Raw genomic sequence first — 21,928 nt, 5'->3', positions numbered from 1 at the left:
GATGGTCAAGGAGAAGAATAACAGGGAAAGTTTAGTCGTTTTACGTTCGGTACGGAGGGGAGTGATGTGGGTTGGAGGGTGGGGGTGGGGTGACCTGTTAAAGTCGTTTTTGGCGATGTGGTTTAAAGAAGGATAAACACGAAAGAAACAGGACAAAGGGAGAAAAACTTGGAATAACAGAAGGCTATTGGTTACCTAAGTTAAGTTAGATATGAGTGCTAAAGAACGAATTAAGCAAATGAAGGATGAGGGAGGTACTGGGTCAAGGTCACAGGTTTAGACCCCAGGTGAAAGAGGACAAGGTAGGAGGGACTGCCTGGAGGTAATAACATCGAATTCATCATGTTTTGAAACTCATCACGGGGCAGGGGATGGACAGGGGTACTGATGAGACCTGTCCCCGATGTACTGTACCCTCTACTTGCACAAGATTCAGAATAACTGGCTCCCAACATTGCATCATTGGATTTCGTAAGTCCTTGCTCACTGTTTTGTTGTTTATCATAATGGAATTTATCTATTTATATCCGCCACTAAACAGCTGATGATACAATAGTCCTTATGTATAACCTTTTTTTTTTTTTTTTTTTGGGGGGGGCGACATTTTCATCTTAATTCACAGACTGATGTAGCCAGAGGCACGCGGGAAATAAACACCAGTGCAAGTCTATTTCATAACCGAGCCTGTGGTGCTAGAGGGGCACCCCATCACGTGGTAGAGCCTATTAACCCGGTAACTGCGGCAGGGGGTGTGCAGAAGAGGCTCTGGGATGCGGCAGTATGGTAGTAAGCGATCCGCGAGAAAGTCGACGAAATGAACATCATCGGTTGGCAAATGACAGGCTCATCTACCCATGATTTTATTTACACATTCCCGGAGGTATTGTGGTCGGAAATTACAGTTATGGCAGGAAACCGACGATTCACCTCCCGCGATGCGGTGAAGTTTGGGAATAATGCTTGACCTGGAGGACGTGGAATCGTCAATTTTTTAATTAATGATTTTTTTTTTCACCTTATACTACATTTATCTTTGTTGTAATCATACCGATGGCAACATAATTTGTTGTCTTCAGTGTGGGATCTGCATTATTTATCTAGCTATTAAAAAAACATAATTAGCTTCGGAAGTTAAGAGACGAGCTGGGGTGAGGATGTGGTCCCCCTCCGTAGTGATAAGGTGTGTTTGTGTGCCCCATTAATATTTCATTTTTCACGTAACAGAACCTTAGTTGGATTTAATCATTACAAGTGACATGATAATTGCACCTTAGTAGGATTTAATCATTACAGTGACATGCTAATTCCACCTTAGTAGGATTTAATCATTACAGTGACATCCTAATTCTTTGTTAACATTGTGACAACAGTTATTTACTTAGCTGCGTTAAAAAAAAAAAAAAAAAAAAAAAAGCAACGTCAGCACGGATGCCGAGATATTGGCTGGGTTAAGGATGTGGTCCCCAACCTCGATATAATTTGATTTGTGTATGTGTGTGTGTGTGTGTGTGTGTGTGTGTGTGTGTGTGTGTAGCTAGAACATTTTTTTTTTTTTATGTTCCGAAAACCGTATAACTGTATTTACTAAACTTGAGAAATAAAAGTACCATTGGCCGTGAAAGGAAGAAGAGGAGGGGAAACAGGATATACAGTAGGGGCAAAAAAATCTCCCTACAGTGATTACTGAAGTAAGCCCTAACGTTCGGCACAATGATTAATTATCCCTATGACCACTCCACCATCCTCTCTCCGTACTATTTACCTCGCATCTCTTCTCTCGGCCACATCATACCGCACCACTACCACTACCCTGCACCCGCCACTTCTCGCTCCGTCACCATTCCCACCGACCTTCCCCAAAGGGAAATGTGCTCCCACTTTACCATTTCCTTTACCACACACCGCTCGTCAAGAGACACCATGAAGGTCACGGTGATAAAGAAGGTAGGAGGAGGAGAAGGAAGGACGAGAGAGTGAAAGAAAGAAGGAGGAAGGGAAAAATCTGTCAAGGATGGAGGGCGTGGTTGGGGATAGGATTGCCACCTCCTTCGTACTGTTTCTTTATCTCATCATCATCATCATCATCAACATCATATAATCCAGTGTTGCCACATGAGGAGCGCAGGAGCCCCGGCTAGGCAAGTTGGTCCTGACATTTAAGATGAAAGTGACCAGCCTCACTCATCCTGAGTGGCATTACGTGTGCAATAAACCCCAACCATCCCTTGGATATAAAACAGCACTCGCTCAATCCGATTGCAGCGCCTTAATTGCCCACTAAACCACCAGGTGCCATAATTTGGTTATATGGTTACCATCCAGCATAGTAAACCGTTTCCTGGTGTACAGGAAACCATTTGGATTGTCCCTTAATGTAGAGTCACCCGTAGACAGAAAGAAGAGGACAGAATGAAGGAAAGAAAGACAGAAGAGGAAGGATGGAAATAGGGAAGGAAAAGAGGAAAGGGCAGGCACCCGAGAGCTGCACTACATCGACTGAGTGGATGGTGACCTCCCTCACCAAGCACTTCTTTACTAAATTATCATTACCACATGATGTACAGTAAATGTCTAATGCGTTTTCTTAGTCTGGTAACCAAATTATTCACCAACCTATCTCAGATATACCTACTAAGTCCAAACGTTTGTGCTCACCAATAATTATCCATAGCCTATGACACCACGATTGTCCTCTCTCTTTTTACCCACTACCGCTCGAAGCCAGTCAAGGCCACGACAAAGAATCGCCACACCACCACTTGCCACCTCGCACCCACTTTACATCCCCTTATTCTCTACCCCATGTTTACACCTGCTAACCCCATATCTTCCCCGCCTCTCCTATTCTTCCACACCGCTCATCCGTGCACGCAACAGTCTAGCCACACCACCGGACATGATGATAAATTAGGGAGAAAAAGGAAGAAGGAAGGAAGCGAAATAGAGTAGAGGCACGATGGAGGAAAACGGCGTCAAGGAAACAGGTTAACGATTGGAATTGCTACTGCCACCAACTTCATATTTTTTTTCTATTCTTTACCATCACCTTCATATTTTTTATCTTCTTACACAGCCTAATTCGTTAATACCACATAGTGTGTCTACTGTTTTCTTTAGTCTGCTAACCACATGAATCATCAACCTCAGATATGAAGGCTGAAAAACTGGAGGAAAGTAGGAAGAGAGAAACTGATCAAAGACGGGGGGTGGGTGAGATTGGGATTGCCACCTGTTTCATATTTTTAAAAAGTCTTCCTACTTACTCGGTGTAAGTTATTAGTACCACTTGATGTAAGTGTCTACTGTTTTTTTTTTTTTTTTTTTTTTTTTTATGACAACCACGTTATTCACCAGCCTACCTGAAATATGCCTGCATCTATTACTCGTCGGGTGAAGGGGACAAGTGGGAGTCTAGTACTGCCACTTAAGTGATAATTTTTCCCCCCAGCCTAGTAAGGCTTCTATTACTCACTGTTACTTTCTACTGCATTTTACTTAATCTGGTAAACATATCTACCTATCTCCCTACATAAAGCAATTCTCATAGGGTACACTGTACTCAGGCATGGGTGGAAAAGTCAGTAACTTTGTCACTTATCATAGCTTTTTTTTCTCTACGTACAATAGTTAACCTACTGGCCAGCTCCATGCTGCCCTTATTGTTAGTCGCGTTTTCTTTCTTCCTTGTATTCTTTTTTCTTGATTAATTGTGGCAGGCACTTCTACCCTTCAGAATTAACCGATTCCGACCAAACTTGGACACACTGACCAGCCCATGACCTAGTTGTGTCCACAAGATTTTGGTTGCTAGGCAACTACTCATCGCCTAGCAGCGGCCGAAAACCCGCATTTTTCATACTTTTCACGTGTTGAGCGGTAGAAGCAATACTAATGGGCGCAGCAAGTCTTTAGGCATAATCTTGAGGTCATTCCCTTTCGGAAGTGTTCCTTCCATTTTTCCTCTCTCTCCTCTAGTTTTCAAGTGGCAACCCTGCGAAGATGGCCTCAGAGTCTCCAGCATCCAGTGCCGGTTTTCAAAAATGCACCCCTTGTTCCTCAGTGGCTTGATGGAATTGATTGAAAGTTTGCATGCTTATAGACATTGACTAATACTACAACTTTTTGTGCACATATATGCTACATTGGCCAGGTCAGGGGTCAAAGGTCATCAAACACGAAAACAGTGAAAACAGCTAAAATCACAACTGTGCTCATGGAGTGCTAAGGCTTCGAAGATAATTAAGCCAGGGATATGATTCTTGGGTGGAATGTTGCACTGGAGTGCCTCCAAACAAAAATAACATATAGTGTCAAAACTCACTTTCAGTCACTGGCAGCACCATCTACAGGTTGTATCTCTGGTGGGTAATTCTGCGAATTTGAAGTTCCCTACGTTCACAATACAGGGGATGGAATCGAATGAAACTTTGCATGCTTATAGACATTCATGAGTACTACAACTGTGCTTTGTACAGGTATGACCTATATCCACGAGGCCAAGGGTCAAAGGTCATCAAGTGCAGAAAATATGAAAAGTGCTAAAATTACAACCTTGCTCACACAAAATCCTAAAGCTCTGAATATTATTAAGCCAGGGTGGAATGTTTCACTAGAGTACCTCCATAAATGACTTTTAGTGTCAAAACTCACTTCCAGTTCCTGACAAAGCTTAGTCCACTTAGAGCAGGCCATCGTCGCCTACCGGCTTGTTTGTACACTTTTTCTCAGTTCTTATTACTTTAGCATTTCAATACCTCTTCACTACATTTTCTTTGGTGTGGTTCTTACCTGAGACTAAAAATTAGCTACTTACTTACATAAATGAAAAATTTATAACTAATTATCTAGTCCCCTAACTGAACTATTTATGCTTGCTATGAAAACTATGCTTATTACCATACACAATGAAGGATCCTAATTCTATTCTCTAACTTGGTAATCAGATTACTTTATTCATATATATATATATATATATATATATATATATATATATATATATATATATATATATATTCGATGTAATAGAGGCCAAGGCATGTCCGGAAAGTGGGTATGTCTGGATACTGGGACCCTACCTCCTGGACTGGTAGTTATGGACACTAATCCAGCTTAACTTTGAAAGCCACCTAAATAACTCCCTACCCGACATGCATAGCATCTGTTTAAGACCCTATTCACACAAATAAGGAACATAAAGCATAAACTAAATGAAAAGGAACCAGAGAATGAGGAATTAGAAGTGAGTATGGAATATTTAGCAGTGTACAGGGTACTTACAGCACATCTGTGGCCGCCTCCTCTAAGGCTCTGGCAGTTGTGAAAATGCTCTTGAAGCACGTACAGTAGTCCAGTGTTGTGCTGCACTTAATTCATTGCACTGTTAGTTATAATTGTTTAACACCACACTTTCTCTTCTTAATTGCGCCATGCCAGTTTCAACCGCCAGTTTCCACCACCAGTTTGCATTCCACACTTAATCATTTTTTTTTTTTTTTTTTTTTTTTTTTTATGCGAGGAAGAAGGAACCAAAGGCCATGAGCCCGCAGTAACAGTTCCCTCCAAGAGAAAAACAAAATACAATAGAGAGCCAAATTCAAGATCCAATCATTTTGAGATGCCTGGACACACTACGTTTGAAAGACTGGAGATCATAGGCAGGAGGAAATACAGACAGAGGGAGACAGTTCCAGAGCTGACCTGTTCCATAAATGAAAGACTGGGAGTAACGGTTAACTCTTGCATTAGAGAGTTGGACAGAAAAGGGATGAGAGTTTGCTGCTAGACGGGTGCTACGCGCCCGTCGTAGAGGTGGAGGAATGCAAGCAGACAGTTCAGAGGGGCAGTGACCATTAAAGTAGCGATAGAAAAGAGATAAAGATGCAACAGTGCGGCGAAGAGACAGAGGTTGAAGGGAGTCAGTAAGAGGAGGAGAGTTAATGAGATGAAAAGCCTTTGACTCCACCCTATTGAGAAGAGCTGTATGTGGGGAGCCTCCCCACACATGAGAGTTGTACTCCACACAGGGGCGGATAAAACCCCTGTATAGAGTCAACAATTGTGCAGGGGTAAAGAAAGAGCGGAGTCGGCTTAGCACACCCAATCTCTTGGAAGCAGATTTTACAAGAGATGTAATATGATCTTTCCAAGATAAGTCCCGAGTAAATGAAACCCCAAGCATGTTCAAGGATGATGCAGGATTAATCTGAATATTATTAAACATTAGTGGGTATACCTGTGGAAGATTTTGTCGGGTTGATAGGTGTAAGAACTGAGTCTTAGATGCATTAAAGACAACCATATTATTTTTACCCCAGTCAGAGATATGAGCCAAATCAGACATTAGGTGTGCCATAGCCTCATCCCTTGTTTCTTGAAGTAACTGTTGAGATGGGCGTTGCAGGAACCGAATGGAAAGGTGAAGGGTGGAGTCATCAGCGTATGAGTGGATAGGGTTAGATGTACAGGTTAGAAGATCATTGATGAATAAAAGGAAGAGAGTTGGTGATAGGACAGAGCCCTGAGGAACACCACTGTTGATAGATCTAGAGGAGAAAGAACGATGGCCGTCTACGACAGCGGCTATAGAACGACCAGAAAGGAAGCTAGCGATGAAGGCACAGATAGAAGGATAGAAACCGTAGGAGGGCAGTTTGGAAATTAAAGATTTATGCCAGACTCGATCGAAAGCCTTTGAGATGTCAAGTGCAATGGCAAAGCTTTCGCCAAAGTCCCGAAAGGAGGATGACCAGGAGTCTGAAAGGTAGGTGAGAAGATCGCCAGTGGAGCGTCCCTGACGGAACCCATACTGACGATCGGAAAGGTTGTGATAGGAAAGATGCCTTAAAATTTTTTTATTAAGAATTGACTCGAAAACTTTTGAAATACAGGACGTTAAAGCAATTGGACGATAGTTGGAGGGTTGGGAGTGGTCACCCTTCTTTGGGACTGGCTGAATGAGAGCAAACTTCCAGCAAGAAGGAAAGGTACAAGTTGACAGACAAAGGCGAAATAGTTTGCCTAGGCAGGGTGTAAGCACAGAAGCACAGTTTTTGAGAACAACAGGAGGGACCCCATCAGGCCCATATGCCTTGTTAGTACTGAGGCCAGTAATGGCAGAAAATACATCAACTGAAGAAATTTTAATGTCAGCCATGAGGAAGTCAGACGGGGGAAGTGATGGAGGAACAGCACCGGAATCGTCTAAGGTGGAATTGGAGGAGAAAGTCTGTGCGAAGAGATCTGCTTTATCAGTAGAAGAAATAGCTACAGACCCATCAGAGTAGAAAAGAGGAGGTAAGGATGATGAGGTAAAGTTGTTAGAAAGATTTTTGGCAAGGTGCCAGAAGGAGCGAGAAGAATTCGAGTTGGAGAGTTGAGAGCATTTAGTATGGATGAAATTATTTTTAGTAGAGCGAAGAACAGACTTAGCACGATTCCGGGCAGAAACGTAAAGATTATGTGATTCAGGGGTGGGTTGGCTCCGGTACCTTTTGTAGGCCTTCTCCTTGTTGCGGACAGCATTAGAACAAGCGTGATTAAACCATGGCTTTCTTGCGTTAGTCAAAGGATATGAGAAAGGAATGTATGCTTCCATGCCCGAGAGAATAACCTCCGTAATGCGCAAGGCACACTCAGATGGCTCCCGGCCATGGAAGCAATAATCATTCCAGGGAAAATCAAAGAAGTACTGCCTGATGGCCTCCCAGTCCGCAGCTCCAAAATGCCAGAGGCACGACGTTTCCCTGGAGGGTCCCAGGCCGTACTGGAGCGATAGGACAGGTTAAGGTAATAAGGTTGTGATCGGAGGAGCCCAACGGAGAGAAAAGATTAACAGAGTAAGCAGAAGGATTAGTTGTGAGGAAGAGGTCAAGTATGTTGGAGCTCTCTCCAAGGCGGTCAGGGATACGGATAGGGTGCTGTACAAGCTGCTCTAGGTCATTAAGGATAGAAAAGATGTAGGCTTGTTCACCAGGTGGATCCGTGAAAGGAGAGGAGAGCCAAAGGTGGTAGGAACATTGAAATCTCCAAGAATGGAGATTTCAGAGAAAGGAGAAATGGACAGAATGTGTTCCATCGTAGAAGTAAGATAGTCGAAGAATTTTTGATAGTCAGTAGAATTAGGGGATAAGTAAACAGCACAGATATATTTAGTCAGGGAATGACAGGAAAGCCGAAGCCAGAGAGTGGAGAATTCAGAAGAATCAAGTTCAGGAACACGAGAGCAAGATAAGTCGTTGCGTATGTATACACAACAGCCACCTTTGGCTTTGAAATGAGTATAGAGAAAGTAGGAGGATACAGAAAAGGGTTTACTGTCAGTTGCCTCAGACAGCTGAGTCTCCGTTAGAAAAAGAAGGTGAGGTTTAGAGGAGGAGAGGTGGTGCTCAACAGAGCGAAAGTTAGATGAAGGCATGAATGTTGCAGAAATGAAGAAGAAGAGAGTCAGACAGTGGTTCCAGGCACCTCGAGTCGTCACCTGGAGAGGGGGCAGATGGCGGGGGCATTTATGGTCCCCCCCCCTGGGGACTCCGAGGCTGGGTGAATCGACGCCATTTTTGGTTAATTTTGAATAGGAAGTGTAGTGTGTACTGTGCATGTAGTTTGGTGAAGATAGATAGAGAAATTTGTACTGGAGAGCATGCTGGCCTACTCTCTGTGTAACTGAGACACTGAAAAAGTTCAGCAAAGGGGGATGGTCAGGAACTAGTCCTGAGGGCTGATGAAACGGGAGCTCCAGCACTCCCTGTCATCAGCTTTCCATCCACCTCGGGAGTACTGCCCTGCTCGACTGGTGCACTCTAAATTCTAATTTCCTAACACTGCACAACACTGTAAATTCCCATGTGGTCTAGTGGTGAGGTATTGCAGTTTATTCACTGTTTATTCACAAAAACGAACATTTGCGACATCCATTGCAAGGAGCATCTACTCACGATGGTAGTTAGGCAGTAACTAGGGTAAGGGGAGGAACAGCAGGGGGCCGGTGGCCGCGCATAAACACAGCTGTTCGGCGCTGCACGCCAAGTTCAAATTACGGGTAGAAAAAAATTAAGATTTTTTTTGGATATTTTTAATTTTTTGGCCATTTTTGGGTTCGGAAGGCCCAGGCCCCAAATGTCTGGGTTGTGGGGTGTCTGGTTAGTGGGTGTTCGGATATTAAAGGGATTACTGAATATATATTTATTAATATATTTATTTATATATTTAGTCTGTACATCTGTCAGTCACCCACTCAGTCTGTTCTCTCTTTGCTCTTCTTGTTTGTCTGTTTATCAGTGGTCTAGAAGTTCTGGAGTGCATGGTAGCTCCTAAAGCACTCCCTTAGGGCATGGTGGTGGGAAGGTTGGTGAGGAAAAGACGAGCGAGATGGATCACTCATAATGACACGTTTTGTTTTGGTGTTACTTAACAAATTAGTTGCTAAGAGAGGTGGTGGGTGCCCACCCCTTGTGACGGATGGTTTGCCAGTTAGCATTATTTTCTTCCATACATGAATGGCACACTACTCTTACATGCTTCTTTTTCCACCATATTTCATTTCCATCATCTCCTAGTGACTTTGTACATGACTGTAAGTAATTCTTTACAGCACTGAACTATAGCTGCCCTTTTGGGGATGATTATGTCGTGGTAAACTTGTTATGAAGTGAGTAACTTCTCTTCATAGCAGCTGATGTTACTGAACATCTGGTAATAAGCTATGGGGTGGATATGGATAAGCGTCACCCAAAGGGACCATAAAGTGTCCATGACGCTGCTACTTCCAGGAACTTCGTGATGATTTGTTGTAATTCCCACTCATATGAGGTAGGCCACAGGTGCTTGCGGCTGTATCATATAAGGTAGGAAGCAGCACTCTGGTTAGATTAGGTAACTCCAAACTGGCTACAAAAACGTCCCTCAACTCCCTCGCTATCCCCCAAAAGGAGGGTGGAAGACTGCAGGAGGACAACTTCAGTCTTCAGTCCACTCGGTTCGCGTTTCGCATGAGCCAGAGGTTACAATAACTTAACAGGCTCCATCTAGTACTAAGAAAAGAGGAGGCTTGAATGAGTGTGTGGGCATGTGATTAAATATGTGTGAAAGAGCATGAGAGTGACAAACTGTGAGTGAGTACACTTACACGTATATGTGAAAATGACCTATAATGTAAGTGTGAGGGAGAATTAGTTTGACTGAATGTGAGACTAAGTACACTTGAGTGCAAATAATCAAGTGTGAATGGGAGACCGTGAAGGTGGGGAAAAGTAAGAGTAAATAAATGTCAGAGTGAAAATGTTTGCGAGAAGGTGAGAGTAAATAAAAAGGTGTGACTGTGAGAATACGAATATGTGTATAAGTGAGAGTTTGAGTGTTACTAAAGGTGAATAAAAGTGGGAAACTGTGATAGAAAAATAAATGAGAGTGGGAGAGGGGAGTGGAACTTTGGAAGTGAATTGAGAGTACTGGCAACTTTAGATCAGGTAAAGGTGAACAGAGTATAGTGACAGTATTGCGCCAGGTTGAAGTGGATAAAATGTAGGGATAATTTAAGACCAAATTAATGTGCACAGAGTATGGGGACACATGCAAGCCAAGTTAAAGTGGACAGACCATAGGCGTCCCAGAGCCACTAACTGTGCGAGGTCTTGCCTTTCCCCATCGGTGCAGGCTTTACAGGGGTGTCTGTGTACATGTCTCTTTTATAGCCAAATCTGATATTTTCTTAATCCACATCATTAGAGCCTCCAAAAAAGTTTGGGTAACACTTCCACACCAAGTACGTTTTTTTCTGTACAGGCCACTTTATGATAATTCTTTGACGTCATTTTGCCAAAAAAGGAAATCTTACATTTCATGGAATATCAGACCAAGCATTACCTTTAGAATTGAAATTTACATTTATTTTCCAGGTTAACACATAGACAACACATTTTCTGTATGACTTACCTACACAAAATGTTTTTCAGCGCAATAGGGTCTTATATAGCTCGAATTGGATTATAAAATTTGCTTTCAGTTTGAACATCAAACAAACTTTAATACCACAACACTCAATATTAAAGACAGAGCAACCAAAATTGGTTAAAAGTTTCCTTAAATAGTTCTCTTATAAGTACAACTAGAGTTTTTTTTTTTTTTTTTTTTTTACAAGGTATCATATGGTGACAGTGAGGCCTAACATAAAGAAAAGTTACCCCTACCCCCCCAAATGCCATTTTTTCCGAAATCAGTAAAATGGCTCTAACATCCAAAATAACTGACACAGTTAATTTTGTGTCTTCCCGGGGCCAGGATGTGATGGAAAAAATATCAAATATCGTGAAGGATAGTGGAGATAAACCCACTGCGTGCCTCAGTGTAGGAGGCAATGATATTAGTAGGTGTAAGAGTGAGGTACTGTGGCAGCAGTACAAGGTAATGTTGGAGACAGTTAGGGAGAGGGGAGGGACCCGTGTAGTACGCGGTATTTTGCGTAGGAGGGGGATTGGGAGGGAGTGGTTGAGCAGGGCAATAGGTTTTAATTGAAAGGTATTGCAAAGATAATGCAATACCTTTCATAGACAGCTAGGACCGGTTTTATGAACGGAGTTCCATGTATAGTTGGGATGGGACTCGTCTCAGTATGCAGGGAGTTATGGTTTTAGCTGGAATGATAGGCAGGGAGTTAGAGTTTTTTTTTTTTCGATGTTGAGCATTAGTTGTACAGGAACTTGCAGCAACTACTCTCAGAAATCATTATCATCAGGTTTGGAGAGATGCATCAAGACATGCAAAAGTAAGAACAACAGCTTAACCATCAGTGTAGAAATATCCACTCAGGCATCTCAAAATGAGCAGGCGATGATTGAGGAAAGAACAAGCGATGATGGAGGGGCGATAAGTGATAGTACAAAAAATATATTAGTAAAATAAAGAGTTTCCCGGTTATTAACAAAATTTAAAAAAGTATATAAGTCTCAAGGTAGAGATATAATTACTCGTAATAACCTGAAAATGTACTACACAAACAGCAGGAGTTTATGAAATAAAATGGATGAACTGAGGACTTAAATGTGTAACAGACATTACCATTAGTAGTGAAACTTGGATGAATACAGACAATCAAGAAATTTTAGCAGAATATCAGATAAAGAGGTATAATATTTTTGTGTCAAATCGTCTGTGAAGAAAGGGGGGCGGGGTAGCTATTTATGTAAAGGATTCATTACACTGTTACAGTAAAGCAGACATTACAGTAAATAGAGACACCGAAAGTGTCTGGGTTGAATTCAGTAACAACAGGGAGAAATTAGTCTTAGGAGCTGTTTACAGATCTCCAAAATTAAGTAGAGCAGATAGTAAATACCTTTGGGAGGAAATTAGGAAAGCGCCACAGTCCAGCTTAGTAATACTTGTAGGAGATCTTAATCTGCTAAGGACTGATTAGCGAAATCAGACAGGGGATGCAGTCAGAGGAATTTCTAGATATAGTACAGGATAATTTCCTCTATCAGTATATCAAGGAGCCCTCCAGAGGTAATAATATAATTTGGTTTTAGCTAATAAAGAAAATATCATTAGTGATATAGAGGTTGGTGGATGACTTGGTAATAGCAATCATGAAGAAATTAAGTTCAATTTATTTGGGATGTCTGTTCCACTGAAAATCCCTCCACCGTTCCTAATTTTCGTCTAGGAGATTTTGATGGATTAAGAGCATATTTTAGAACTGTATTCCATAGGGAGACTAGCTACTGTAGGGAGTGCCATGACAGTGGGGAACTCCAGGTATTTGGTGAGGGGAAGGAAACGGGTGGGAATGTACGCCAGGACTCTGAGGAAGGTCAGGTCATAAGTGGGAGTGTAGTTCAGGTGACGGGAATTAACTCAGATCCAGTATCATGCAGCCGCTCAACCAGTGAGAAATATAACGAGTTACTAAATATAATACACTGAGGCCAAGATAGATATATGCCTTCAAAACATTTAGAATGAATAATTCAGAACCAAGATGGTTAAACAATAGATTAAAATCTCTCATAGGTCAAAGGAAAGGAATATATTTAATAAATAAAACGTGGAGAGGAACACTTATGTAACCGGTACGCGATTTTGAACAGAGAAGTAAAGAGAGAGATACGGAAAGCAAAGAGAAGTTATGAAATTAAGGTTGCTATGAATCGAAAGAAAACTCCCAAGGGTTTTTACCAAATGTGCCGTACAAAAAATAAAGATAGGATGGGACCTCTCAGAACAGAATCAGGTGACATTACCAGTGAAGATAAAGAAATGTGCTCCATACTAAATAATTATTTCATATCAATATTTAACAAGGAAAATCTAGACCTGGTCCCTCAAGCAGCAAATATTTACAACGATAATACGGAAAATATACTTAGTAAAATAACCATTAGTAAAGAAGACGTACTAAGAAAAAGAAAAAGTTAAAACTTCACAAATCACCAGGTCTGGACGATATATATGCAACAATTATAAAAGAGCCAAAGAAGAATTATGTCAGCCACTTTTAACGTTATTTAATGACTCTTTAATTTCAGGAGAAGTTTGAGAGGCGTGGAAGACTGCAAACTTAGTGCCCATTTTTAAAAAGGGTGATAAAGCAGCTGCGTCGAATTATCGTCCGATAAGTCTAACATCAATAATAATAAAAATGCTAGAGTCAATTTTGGCAAATAAGATTAGAGAACACTTAGAAAGATTTAATCATATAAATGAAAGTCAGCACGGATTCAGGCAAGGACGATCCTGCCTCACAAACTTGTTCTCTTCTCGGAGGTCTATGAGGCAGTAGATAGCGAAAAAGCTTACGGTATTATTTATCGGGACTTTAATAAAGCTTTTGATGGGGTCCCACACGAAACATTAGTTAGAAAGGTTCGAGCACGCGGTACAGACGGCGATATCTTAAAATGGCTAGAACCCTGGCTGAAAGGACGAAAGCAGAGCTTATTAATGAATGGAACTACGGTAAGTCGGATTGAGGATTAGTAACTAGCGGTGTACAACAGGGTTCAGTAGTTGGTTCCTTATTAATCAATATATATATATATATATATATATATATATATATATATATATATATATATATATATATATATATATATATATATATATATCATCGACTTAGAAATCACTAGCAGTATTAGCAATCTGCCGATGACACAAAAATAGAGCGAATCATTAACTCGACTGACGATTGCCATAACTTACAAAAGGACCTCGATAATTATATTGTCCAAATGGTCTAAAACTTGGCAAATGGAATTTATCGTTGAAAAATGTAAAGTACTTAACATAGTCAAGACCATTGGAGACACTAAATACAGCATAGATAACATAGAAATTAGCAAATCGGAATGCGAGAGAGATCTAGGAGTTATGCTTAGTAACGACCTCAAACCATGGCAACAGTGTATTAATGCCTGAAATAAAGCAAATAGGGTCCTAAGATTTATTTCGAGACGCGCGAGCAATAGGTCATCAAAAGTAATACTGCAACTTTATCTAGCATGAGTAAGGCCACATTTAGACTACGCAGTACAGTTTTGGTGTCCTTACTATAGAATGGATATTAACTCGTTAGAAAACGTACAGAGAAGAATGACAAAAATGATACATGATGTTTGCAACCTGTCATATGAAGACAGATAAAAAGACAGTCTGCACTCGCTAGAGAGGCGTAGATTAAGCGGAGACTTAATTGAGGTTTTTAAGTGGATGAAGGATATATATAAGGGAGATATTAGCAAGGTACTTAAAATAAGCATACAGGATAGAACTAGAAGTAATGGTTTCAAACTAGAAACATTCCGTTTCAGTAAGGAAATGGGTAAAAATTGGTTTGGTAATAGAGTAGTAGACGAATGGAATAAGCTACCTAGTAAAGTAGTTGCTGCCCCTTCCATTGAGAGTTTCAAGTATAGGCTAGATAAGCATATGATAAATAAGGGGTGGTGGATAAAGAAAAAGAAATCTTATAACCAATACTAATTCATTCTTTTTCCTTTTTAGGTTACACTATGATAGTCTCTATTCTCCTTTCACACTTTCCTGTAAAATGTCCACGCCAGTTTTCCCATACTGCGTGGTGTTCTTTCTTTTCCTGCCGGCTTCGGCTGGAGGGTTTAGGGGACGGGGGAGAACCTTCTTCTTTGCTGTCCTTATCTCATTCTAGTGGGTTAGCTACTCTTCTAGGAGCTGCCTAGCATTAGAATGTAGTATTGTCATAGTTATTCAATGAAAAACTGAATAACTGTGTTCTAACTAAGTGTGATTTTTTTTTTCTTAGCCACTAGGTAGAACAGGCCATTTCAGTATGTTTTTCATCTCTTTTCTTATGCACCAGAGCTTGCTATCTTAGCAAAACTTAAGTCTGCTCTTATGAGCAAATATGTCACTGATAGTCAAAGGTATTTGGCTGAGACTGGAGAAGCATCAGGCAAGGCGGTAGAAGATCTAAACAGCTTCGTCAAAACGTGCTCTGAATCCACTGAAAATTTCAAGTTCTGGACATATTTTCTGGAGATGATGGCAACAGTCCATGACCTTTTGGGAGCTGATAGGGAAGGAATATGGGAACTGCGCCTGGATGCAGTCCAACGTGCTTTGCACCTGTTTCCTGCATTTGATTCCACCAATTACTTGCGATGGTGTTCTCTCTACCCAAAAGACATGCGGCGCCTTCCTGAAACAGCACCATCAGTGTATGAGAACTTTGTTGGGGGCAATATTTCAATCAAAGAGAAACATGGTCGATTCACGGCAGCTGGGGGAGATCAGAAACTGGAACAAAGTATTAACCTTTCATCCAAGTGCAGTGATGGGGTCATTGGGCATGCCAAGCAAAAACAATATATGGCTCAGTGGGACTTGATTTACCATGAGATGATGGCGGTGAAGAATTTATATCGCCAATATACAAATGTGATGGAGAAAACCCACGATACATACAACCATCATCAATTATCTCAAGTGAACACAGACCGTAGAGAGTCACAAATTCAAGATATGATGAAATATGTTGAAGAGAAGGGATCCCCTCTGTCTGTTCATGCTTCTCCAATCTTGCAAAATTTTGTGGCAAAAGTGGTCATGTCCAGTGAGATCAGAAATGATGTCCTGTATGCATTCATCAAAGGAAAAGACAAGTACCTGAAATTTAGGAAAGAGAGTTTTCTCAAGAAAAAGACCAGGATAAGTTACAGCATTCATCGTGCTAATTTGAAAACAATGAAAACCATCCAAAACAAACCACTAAAAACAATAAAAAAGACAGTGAAGGAGATAAGTATAGCAGAATGGAACACTGAAATAGCAAGTGAGCGTGGCTTTACCACAGATGTTGTTCCACCTCCATTATTGCTTGATGCAGAAGGAATGATGACAAAGCCTGAAAAGAGTTTGTTACTGAAGGAACTGGAGGCTCATTTTAAAGCTGAAAACTACAACTATAGCCATCATGTCAATGCTTCCTTCATCATAGATGTCATGGCTACCATTCGAAAGATTAATCTCACCAAGCTCTCCAAATTCAGTGACCGCCTGGACAATTTCATGTCATTTTCAGCCATATATCGTCAGTTTGGACGCTGACTAGGTCCTTGACATGTATTCTCAAGAGCCCTCTGTAAAGTACGGTGAGAGGGAAACACGCACTGATAAAGTAGCCTACCCAATGAATACAGTTCAATTGACCCATGTTCTCCACTACCAAAGGACACGGTAACTTTTTGGCCATCAAATAGCAACAAACTTCCCATTGAAAAACTGATCTATCAGCATCTTCGTTCCAACATTGTCCCTGGGCAGCATCCCATTGTATCTGGACAAGTCACTAGGGAGGATGAGCAACACCAGTGTATCATCATTATCCAAGGGGAGGAGAATACTCTTGTTCACCTTCAACCAACATTTGAGGAAGCAGACATTCGCCTAGTCCTCCATGTTTTGGACTCCCTGAAGAATGGGCACACAGTATGCATTGCTCTTTCTAATGACACAGATGTCATTGTTGCCCTTTTATACCACATGCCTGTTTTTTAGTTATACAACATCCAGGAGTTGTTGGTTCGAGCTGGCGTTGGAGATACAACCCGGTATGTGCCACTCCATACTATGTTTGAGTGCCTTGGAAGTCACCTCTGTGCAGTTCTTCCGGCTGTACACAGCCTTGCTATCTCAGTTATTTAGGGTGTTAGAGCCATTTTACATCACAAGCAAAGTCAGCACTAAAAAGACTGCATTGAAAGCTCAGCCGGAGAAGTTGTTAAATCACTTCGGGCAAACTGCTACCTTATCTCAATCTACACTGCAGGATGCTGAATGCTATTTAGCAAAAGTTTTAACGTCTAGAAGTGAGTCAAAGAATTTCTTGGAGTTAAGGACTGAAATCTTTCACCATGAAAAGGGGAGATCTCATCAGAACCTGCCTCCGACCAGTCAAGGCCTTCTTCAACACATAAAGCATGCATTCTATAATGCTTACACAATTAGGCATACACTAGAAATTCATCAAGAATACAAGATCTCATTAAAGCCAGAAGACTTCGGCTTCAGGCATGAGAATGAATATTTAATACCTTCCACATCTTGGAAGACCCTGGAATCTCACTGGACAGTTGTCTGTTCATGCACCAAGTGTGCCACATCAACTTGTCCTTGCAAGGCTGCTGCTGTCAAGTGTGTCAAATTCTGTAGTGCAAGAGGGATGATTGCAAAAGTCCAGCAGGTTAGAATATTGTTGGGGTTATTTAGTTATACATGCTATCTAATGGAAACAAATGAATTAATAATCATCTGAACAGTAAGAAGTAGTGTGCTTTGTACAGTGTAGTTTATTAGTCACTGAGGTTTGAGGTCTTCACCCTAAGTGTTACCGAATTGCCAGAAGAAAAGCTGAAGTGTTGCGGCTTTGATATCAGTAGGGATATGCAAATTGTGAGTACCGGTATTGGCTATAATCTTCTACACTGATTGAAATACTGAGTGGAATACACTCATGTCTCATTATAGGAAGATTTTAAATGGAGCAGAGATTCCATTGTTAAATTCACAAGTTTAAACCTGTACAATTTACTGCCTTAATCATGATATTTGGCAACTGTTGCGAAATTATACAATCAGAACATAACCCAGATAGACTAATGATGATACCAATCAATTCCTTGGTATCAAAAACACATAGGTAGACACCAAAATTAACTTGTTATCTCAATTATTAAGGGTGTTAGAGCCATTTTACTGATTTCGGAAAAAATGGCATTTTTGGGGGGTTGGGGTAACCTCTTCATGTTAGGCCTCACTGTCACCATATGATACCGTGTAATAAAAAAAAAAAAACTCTAGCTGTAGTTATAATAGAACTATTTAAGGAAACATTTGACCAGTTTTGGTTGCTCTGTCTTTAACATTAAGTGAGTAAGGTGAGAGTAAAATTTGCTTGATGTTCAAACTGAAAGCGATTTTGTTTTTTACTAAAGTCGAGCTAAATAAGACCATTTTGCACTAAAAAACATATTTTGTTCAGGTAAGTCATACAGAAAAAGTGTTGTCTATGTGTCAACCTGGAAAATAAATGAAAATTTTAATTCTGAAGGTGATGCTTGGTCTGATATTTCATGAAATGTAAGATTTTTTTTTTTTTGGCAAAGTGACGCCAAAGACTTATCACAAACTGGCCTGTAAAGAAAAGACGTGCTTGGTGTGGAAGTGCTTCCCAAACTTTTTTGGAGGCTCTAATGATGTAGATCAAGAAAACGCAAGACTTGGCTGTAAAAGAGACAAGTACACAGACACCCCCCTAGAGCCAGGACTACATCACAGCTCCAACAGACCAGGCTACAGTTATCAATGTGTATTAAGAATTACAGACCAAGTAAAAATGAAGAGACGGTTGCCTCCCTCGAGTCACTTACCGCGTGAGGCCTTATCTTAACCCTGCACAGCTCTATCAGGTCATCCCGCAGCTTCTTCTGCGTCGGTGTCAGGAGCCAGTCAGGGTCGTAGTCAGAGCCCACACCCCAGTATTCTCCTCGGCCCCACTTCTTCATCCTTGGCAGGGTGTATTGCACCTCAGACTAAATACCTGTACCATGGAAGACACAAAAATTTAGCAGTTATCATGCCGTCAATGATCATCATCATCATCATCAGCAGCAGCAGCAGGTGCAGCAGCATCACAATTATTAGCACTAACATCATCATTATCTTCATTTCATCATCTTTGGCAAATCTATTGCACCCCACACATCGTCTGCAACATGGGGGACATTGAAATTTAGTAATTAATTAAACAGTGAATCATCATCATCACTACAACAACAACTATAATTATGTTCCCATCTCTCATACAGATGGAATGGAGTAGGATTGAGAACCAAGAAAGTGGAGGACAGAAGTCGGAGATTCATCTCCATCATCATCACCGTTATCACCACCAAGACCATCACACAAAGATGGAATTCAGAAAACAATGAAAGACAAATGTCAGTACTGGGAGTACTATATGTAAAAGGAAGACACATATATACCTGGCCAAAATGGGCATTGAGCAATCGTATTAAATCCTGTGACCTATCCTTGAAATTTATTCTTGCAATATGCAGACCATTTTCTTCAGGTTAGGGGAAAAGTTTCAAAATGAAAAAGTTAGATGTGTCATCTCCCTCTCTCTCTCTCTCTCACACACACACACACACACACACACACACACACACACACACACACACACACACACACACATCTATCTATCTATCGATCGATCGATCGATCGAATATAGATAAGTAAATATATTTGTATGTATGTATGTACGGTATGTATGTGTGCGAGAGGTCTGTTCAGAAAGTATCCGACTGAGGCTCAAAAATAGTAAATAGGTAACCTACTCAGCCAGGACACTAATCCCCGTCAAAGTAGACCCTTTCTGACTTGACACACGCAGCCCAGCGTTCTTTCCACAGCCTGAAACATCTTTCACAGTATCTCCTGCAGGTACTTCGTCACATTCGTCATGATCTCTTCTTTAGTCTCAAACTGAGAACCCTTCAGTGGAGTTTTGAGCTTGAGGAATAACCAAAAGTCGCATGGAGCCATGTCTGTTGAGCAGGGAACCTGTCAGACCTGCAGGATGTTGTGCTTGGCTAAAAATTCCTGAACGATTTGAGAAGAATGGGTAGGGGCATTGTCGTGGTGCAGCTTCCAACTTGTTGCTTTCCAAAGGTCTGGTTTCTTCTGCCGAACTGCATCACGAAGACGGCGGATAACGTTGAGGTTGTCATGTTTGTTAAAAGTCTGACCTTCTGGTGCGTATTCATAATGCGCAACACCATGGTAGTCAAAAAATAAATAAATAAATAAATAAAACTGTTAACATGCATTTCAACTATGAGTTGCCACGGACCTGTTGTGCCTTATTTGACCGAGGTTACCCAGCATGCTTCCACTGGGACGACTGTTCTTTGGATTCTAGTTCGTACCCATACACGTAAGTCTTATCTCCAGTGATAACAGTCTTCAGAAGGTTTGGATTGCTATTTGCACACTCCAGCATGTCTTGAGCAACGTTCATCCGAGAGAAGACATCATGACGAATGCGACGAAGCACCTGCTGGAGATACCAAAAACTGTCTTTAAAAAAATGTTTCTGGCAGTGGAGAGAATGCTGCGGTACGTGCGTCAAGTCAGAAGGAACCTACCGGTACTTTACGGGGGATTAGTGTTCTAGCTCAGCGGGTTAGATATTTATTATTTTAGGGCCTAAGGTAGGATACTTTCTGAACAGATCTCGCGTATGTATGAATGTATGTGTGTGTGTGTGTGTACACACACACACACACACACACACACACACACACACAATTAATATACATATACATATAGTTAAATACAGTAGTCACTCGTGTATCCGAACTTACTGGGCCAAAGGAGGGTCAGATGATGCAAAAAATTCTGATTCTGACAAATACAGTATTTTAGTCTGTGCAGAATAGGTGCATTACATTACTCACCAATTTCCAAGCCTGCCTCCTCAGTCTCATCCTCACTGTCATCATCACTCATGTGCATTGTGGTTGGATGAGGTGCTATTGAAGTGGATGGTTAAAGTGGGAGGCATGACACGTACCCGGTAATTAACTGAGCACTGATTAAAAGAAGAGAATGTACATGGCATGTGAATGGCGGCGACACGGTGTGAGTTTATATTAGTGTTTCGATTTGCTTTGCCACCTACCGCTACCGGTCACAGCGCAAGCTTGACATCGTGCGAGAAATTAAAATGGCTTTCATCTGTGTATTTCTTATTATTTAATAATTTTGTTGATTATCAAATATGGAGGTTCGGAAAATATTGGGGTTCGTATTTGTAGGTTTGGATACACGACTGATAACTGAATATATATATATATATATATATATATATATATATATATATATATATATATATATATATATATATATATATATATATATATACAGTGGTAGGTGGGGGCGCTCGCCATCAACCCACTCGATGTAGTGCTGCTCTCGGGTGTCTTTCCTTTCCTCTCCTCCATCCTTCTTTCCTTCCATCCTCTTCTTTCTTTCCTTCATTCTTTCCTCGTCCTTCTGCCTACGGGTGACTTTACACTCCCTCTTCTGTCTTTCTTTCCTTCATTATTTCCTCTTCCTTCTGCCTGTGGTTGACTCTACACTGATTGGCACGCCATATTGTTTCCTGTACACCAGGAAACCATTTACAACGCTGGGTGGTAACCATATAACCAGATTTTGGCGCCTGGTGGTTTAGTGGGTAATTACGGGACTCCAATCGGATTGAGCCGGCGAAGCTTTATATTCAAGGGGTGGTTGGGGTTTTTTGTTTACGTAATGCCACTCAGGGATGAGTGAGGCTTGTCACTCTCATTTTAAATGTCATGACCATCTTGCCTAGTCCCGGGCTCCTACGCT

General features: G+C 41.1%; 1 protein-coding gene across 1 annotated transcript in view; it reads right to left on the bottom strand.

Annotated features, from left to right (window-relative positions):
- LOC145403635 (uncharacterized) overlaps positions 1–19,061 on the bottom strand; it is a 75,310-nt gene extending 56,249 nt beyond the window's left edge. The window contains exon 1 of the mRNA XM_080275313.1: positions 18,897–19,061. Coding sequence (XP_080131439.1) covers positions 18,897–19,031 — 135 coding nt within the window. The 5' untranslated portion in view covers positions 19,032–19,061. The remainder of the gene's footprint in view (positions 1–18,896) is intronic.
- Between the last annotated feature and the right edge of the window lie 2,867 nt (positions 19,062–21,928).

This window comes from Coenobita brevimanus, chromosome 61 (assembly GCF_032717465.1).
Source record: "Coenobita brevimanus isolate Jiangsu-jjx chromosome 61, ASM3271746v2, whole genome shotgun sequence".
Lineage (NCBI taxonomy): Eukaryota > Metazoa > Arthropoda > Malacostraca > Decapoda > Coenobitidae > Coenobita > Coenobita brevimanus.
This window is presented reverse-complemented; position numbering and strand designations above follow the sequence as displayed.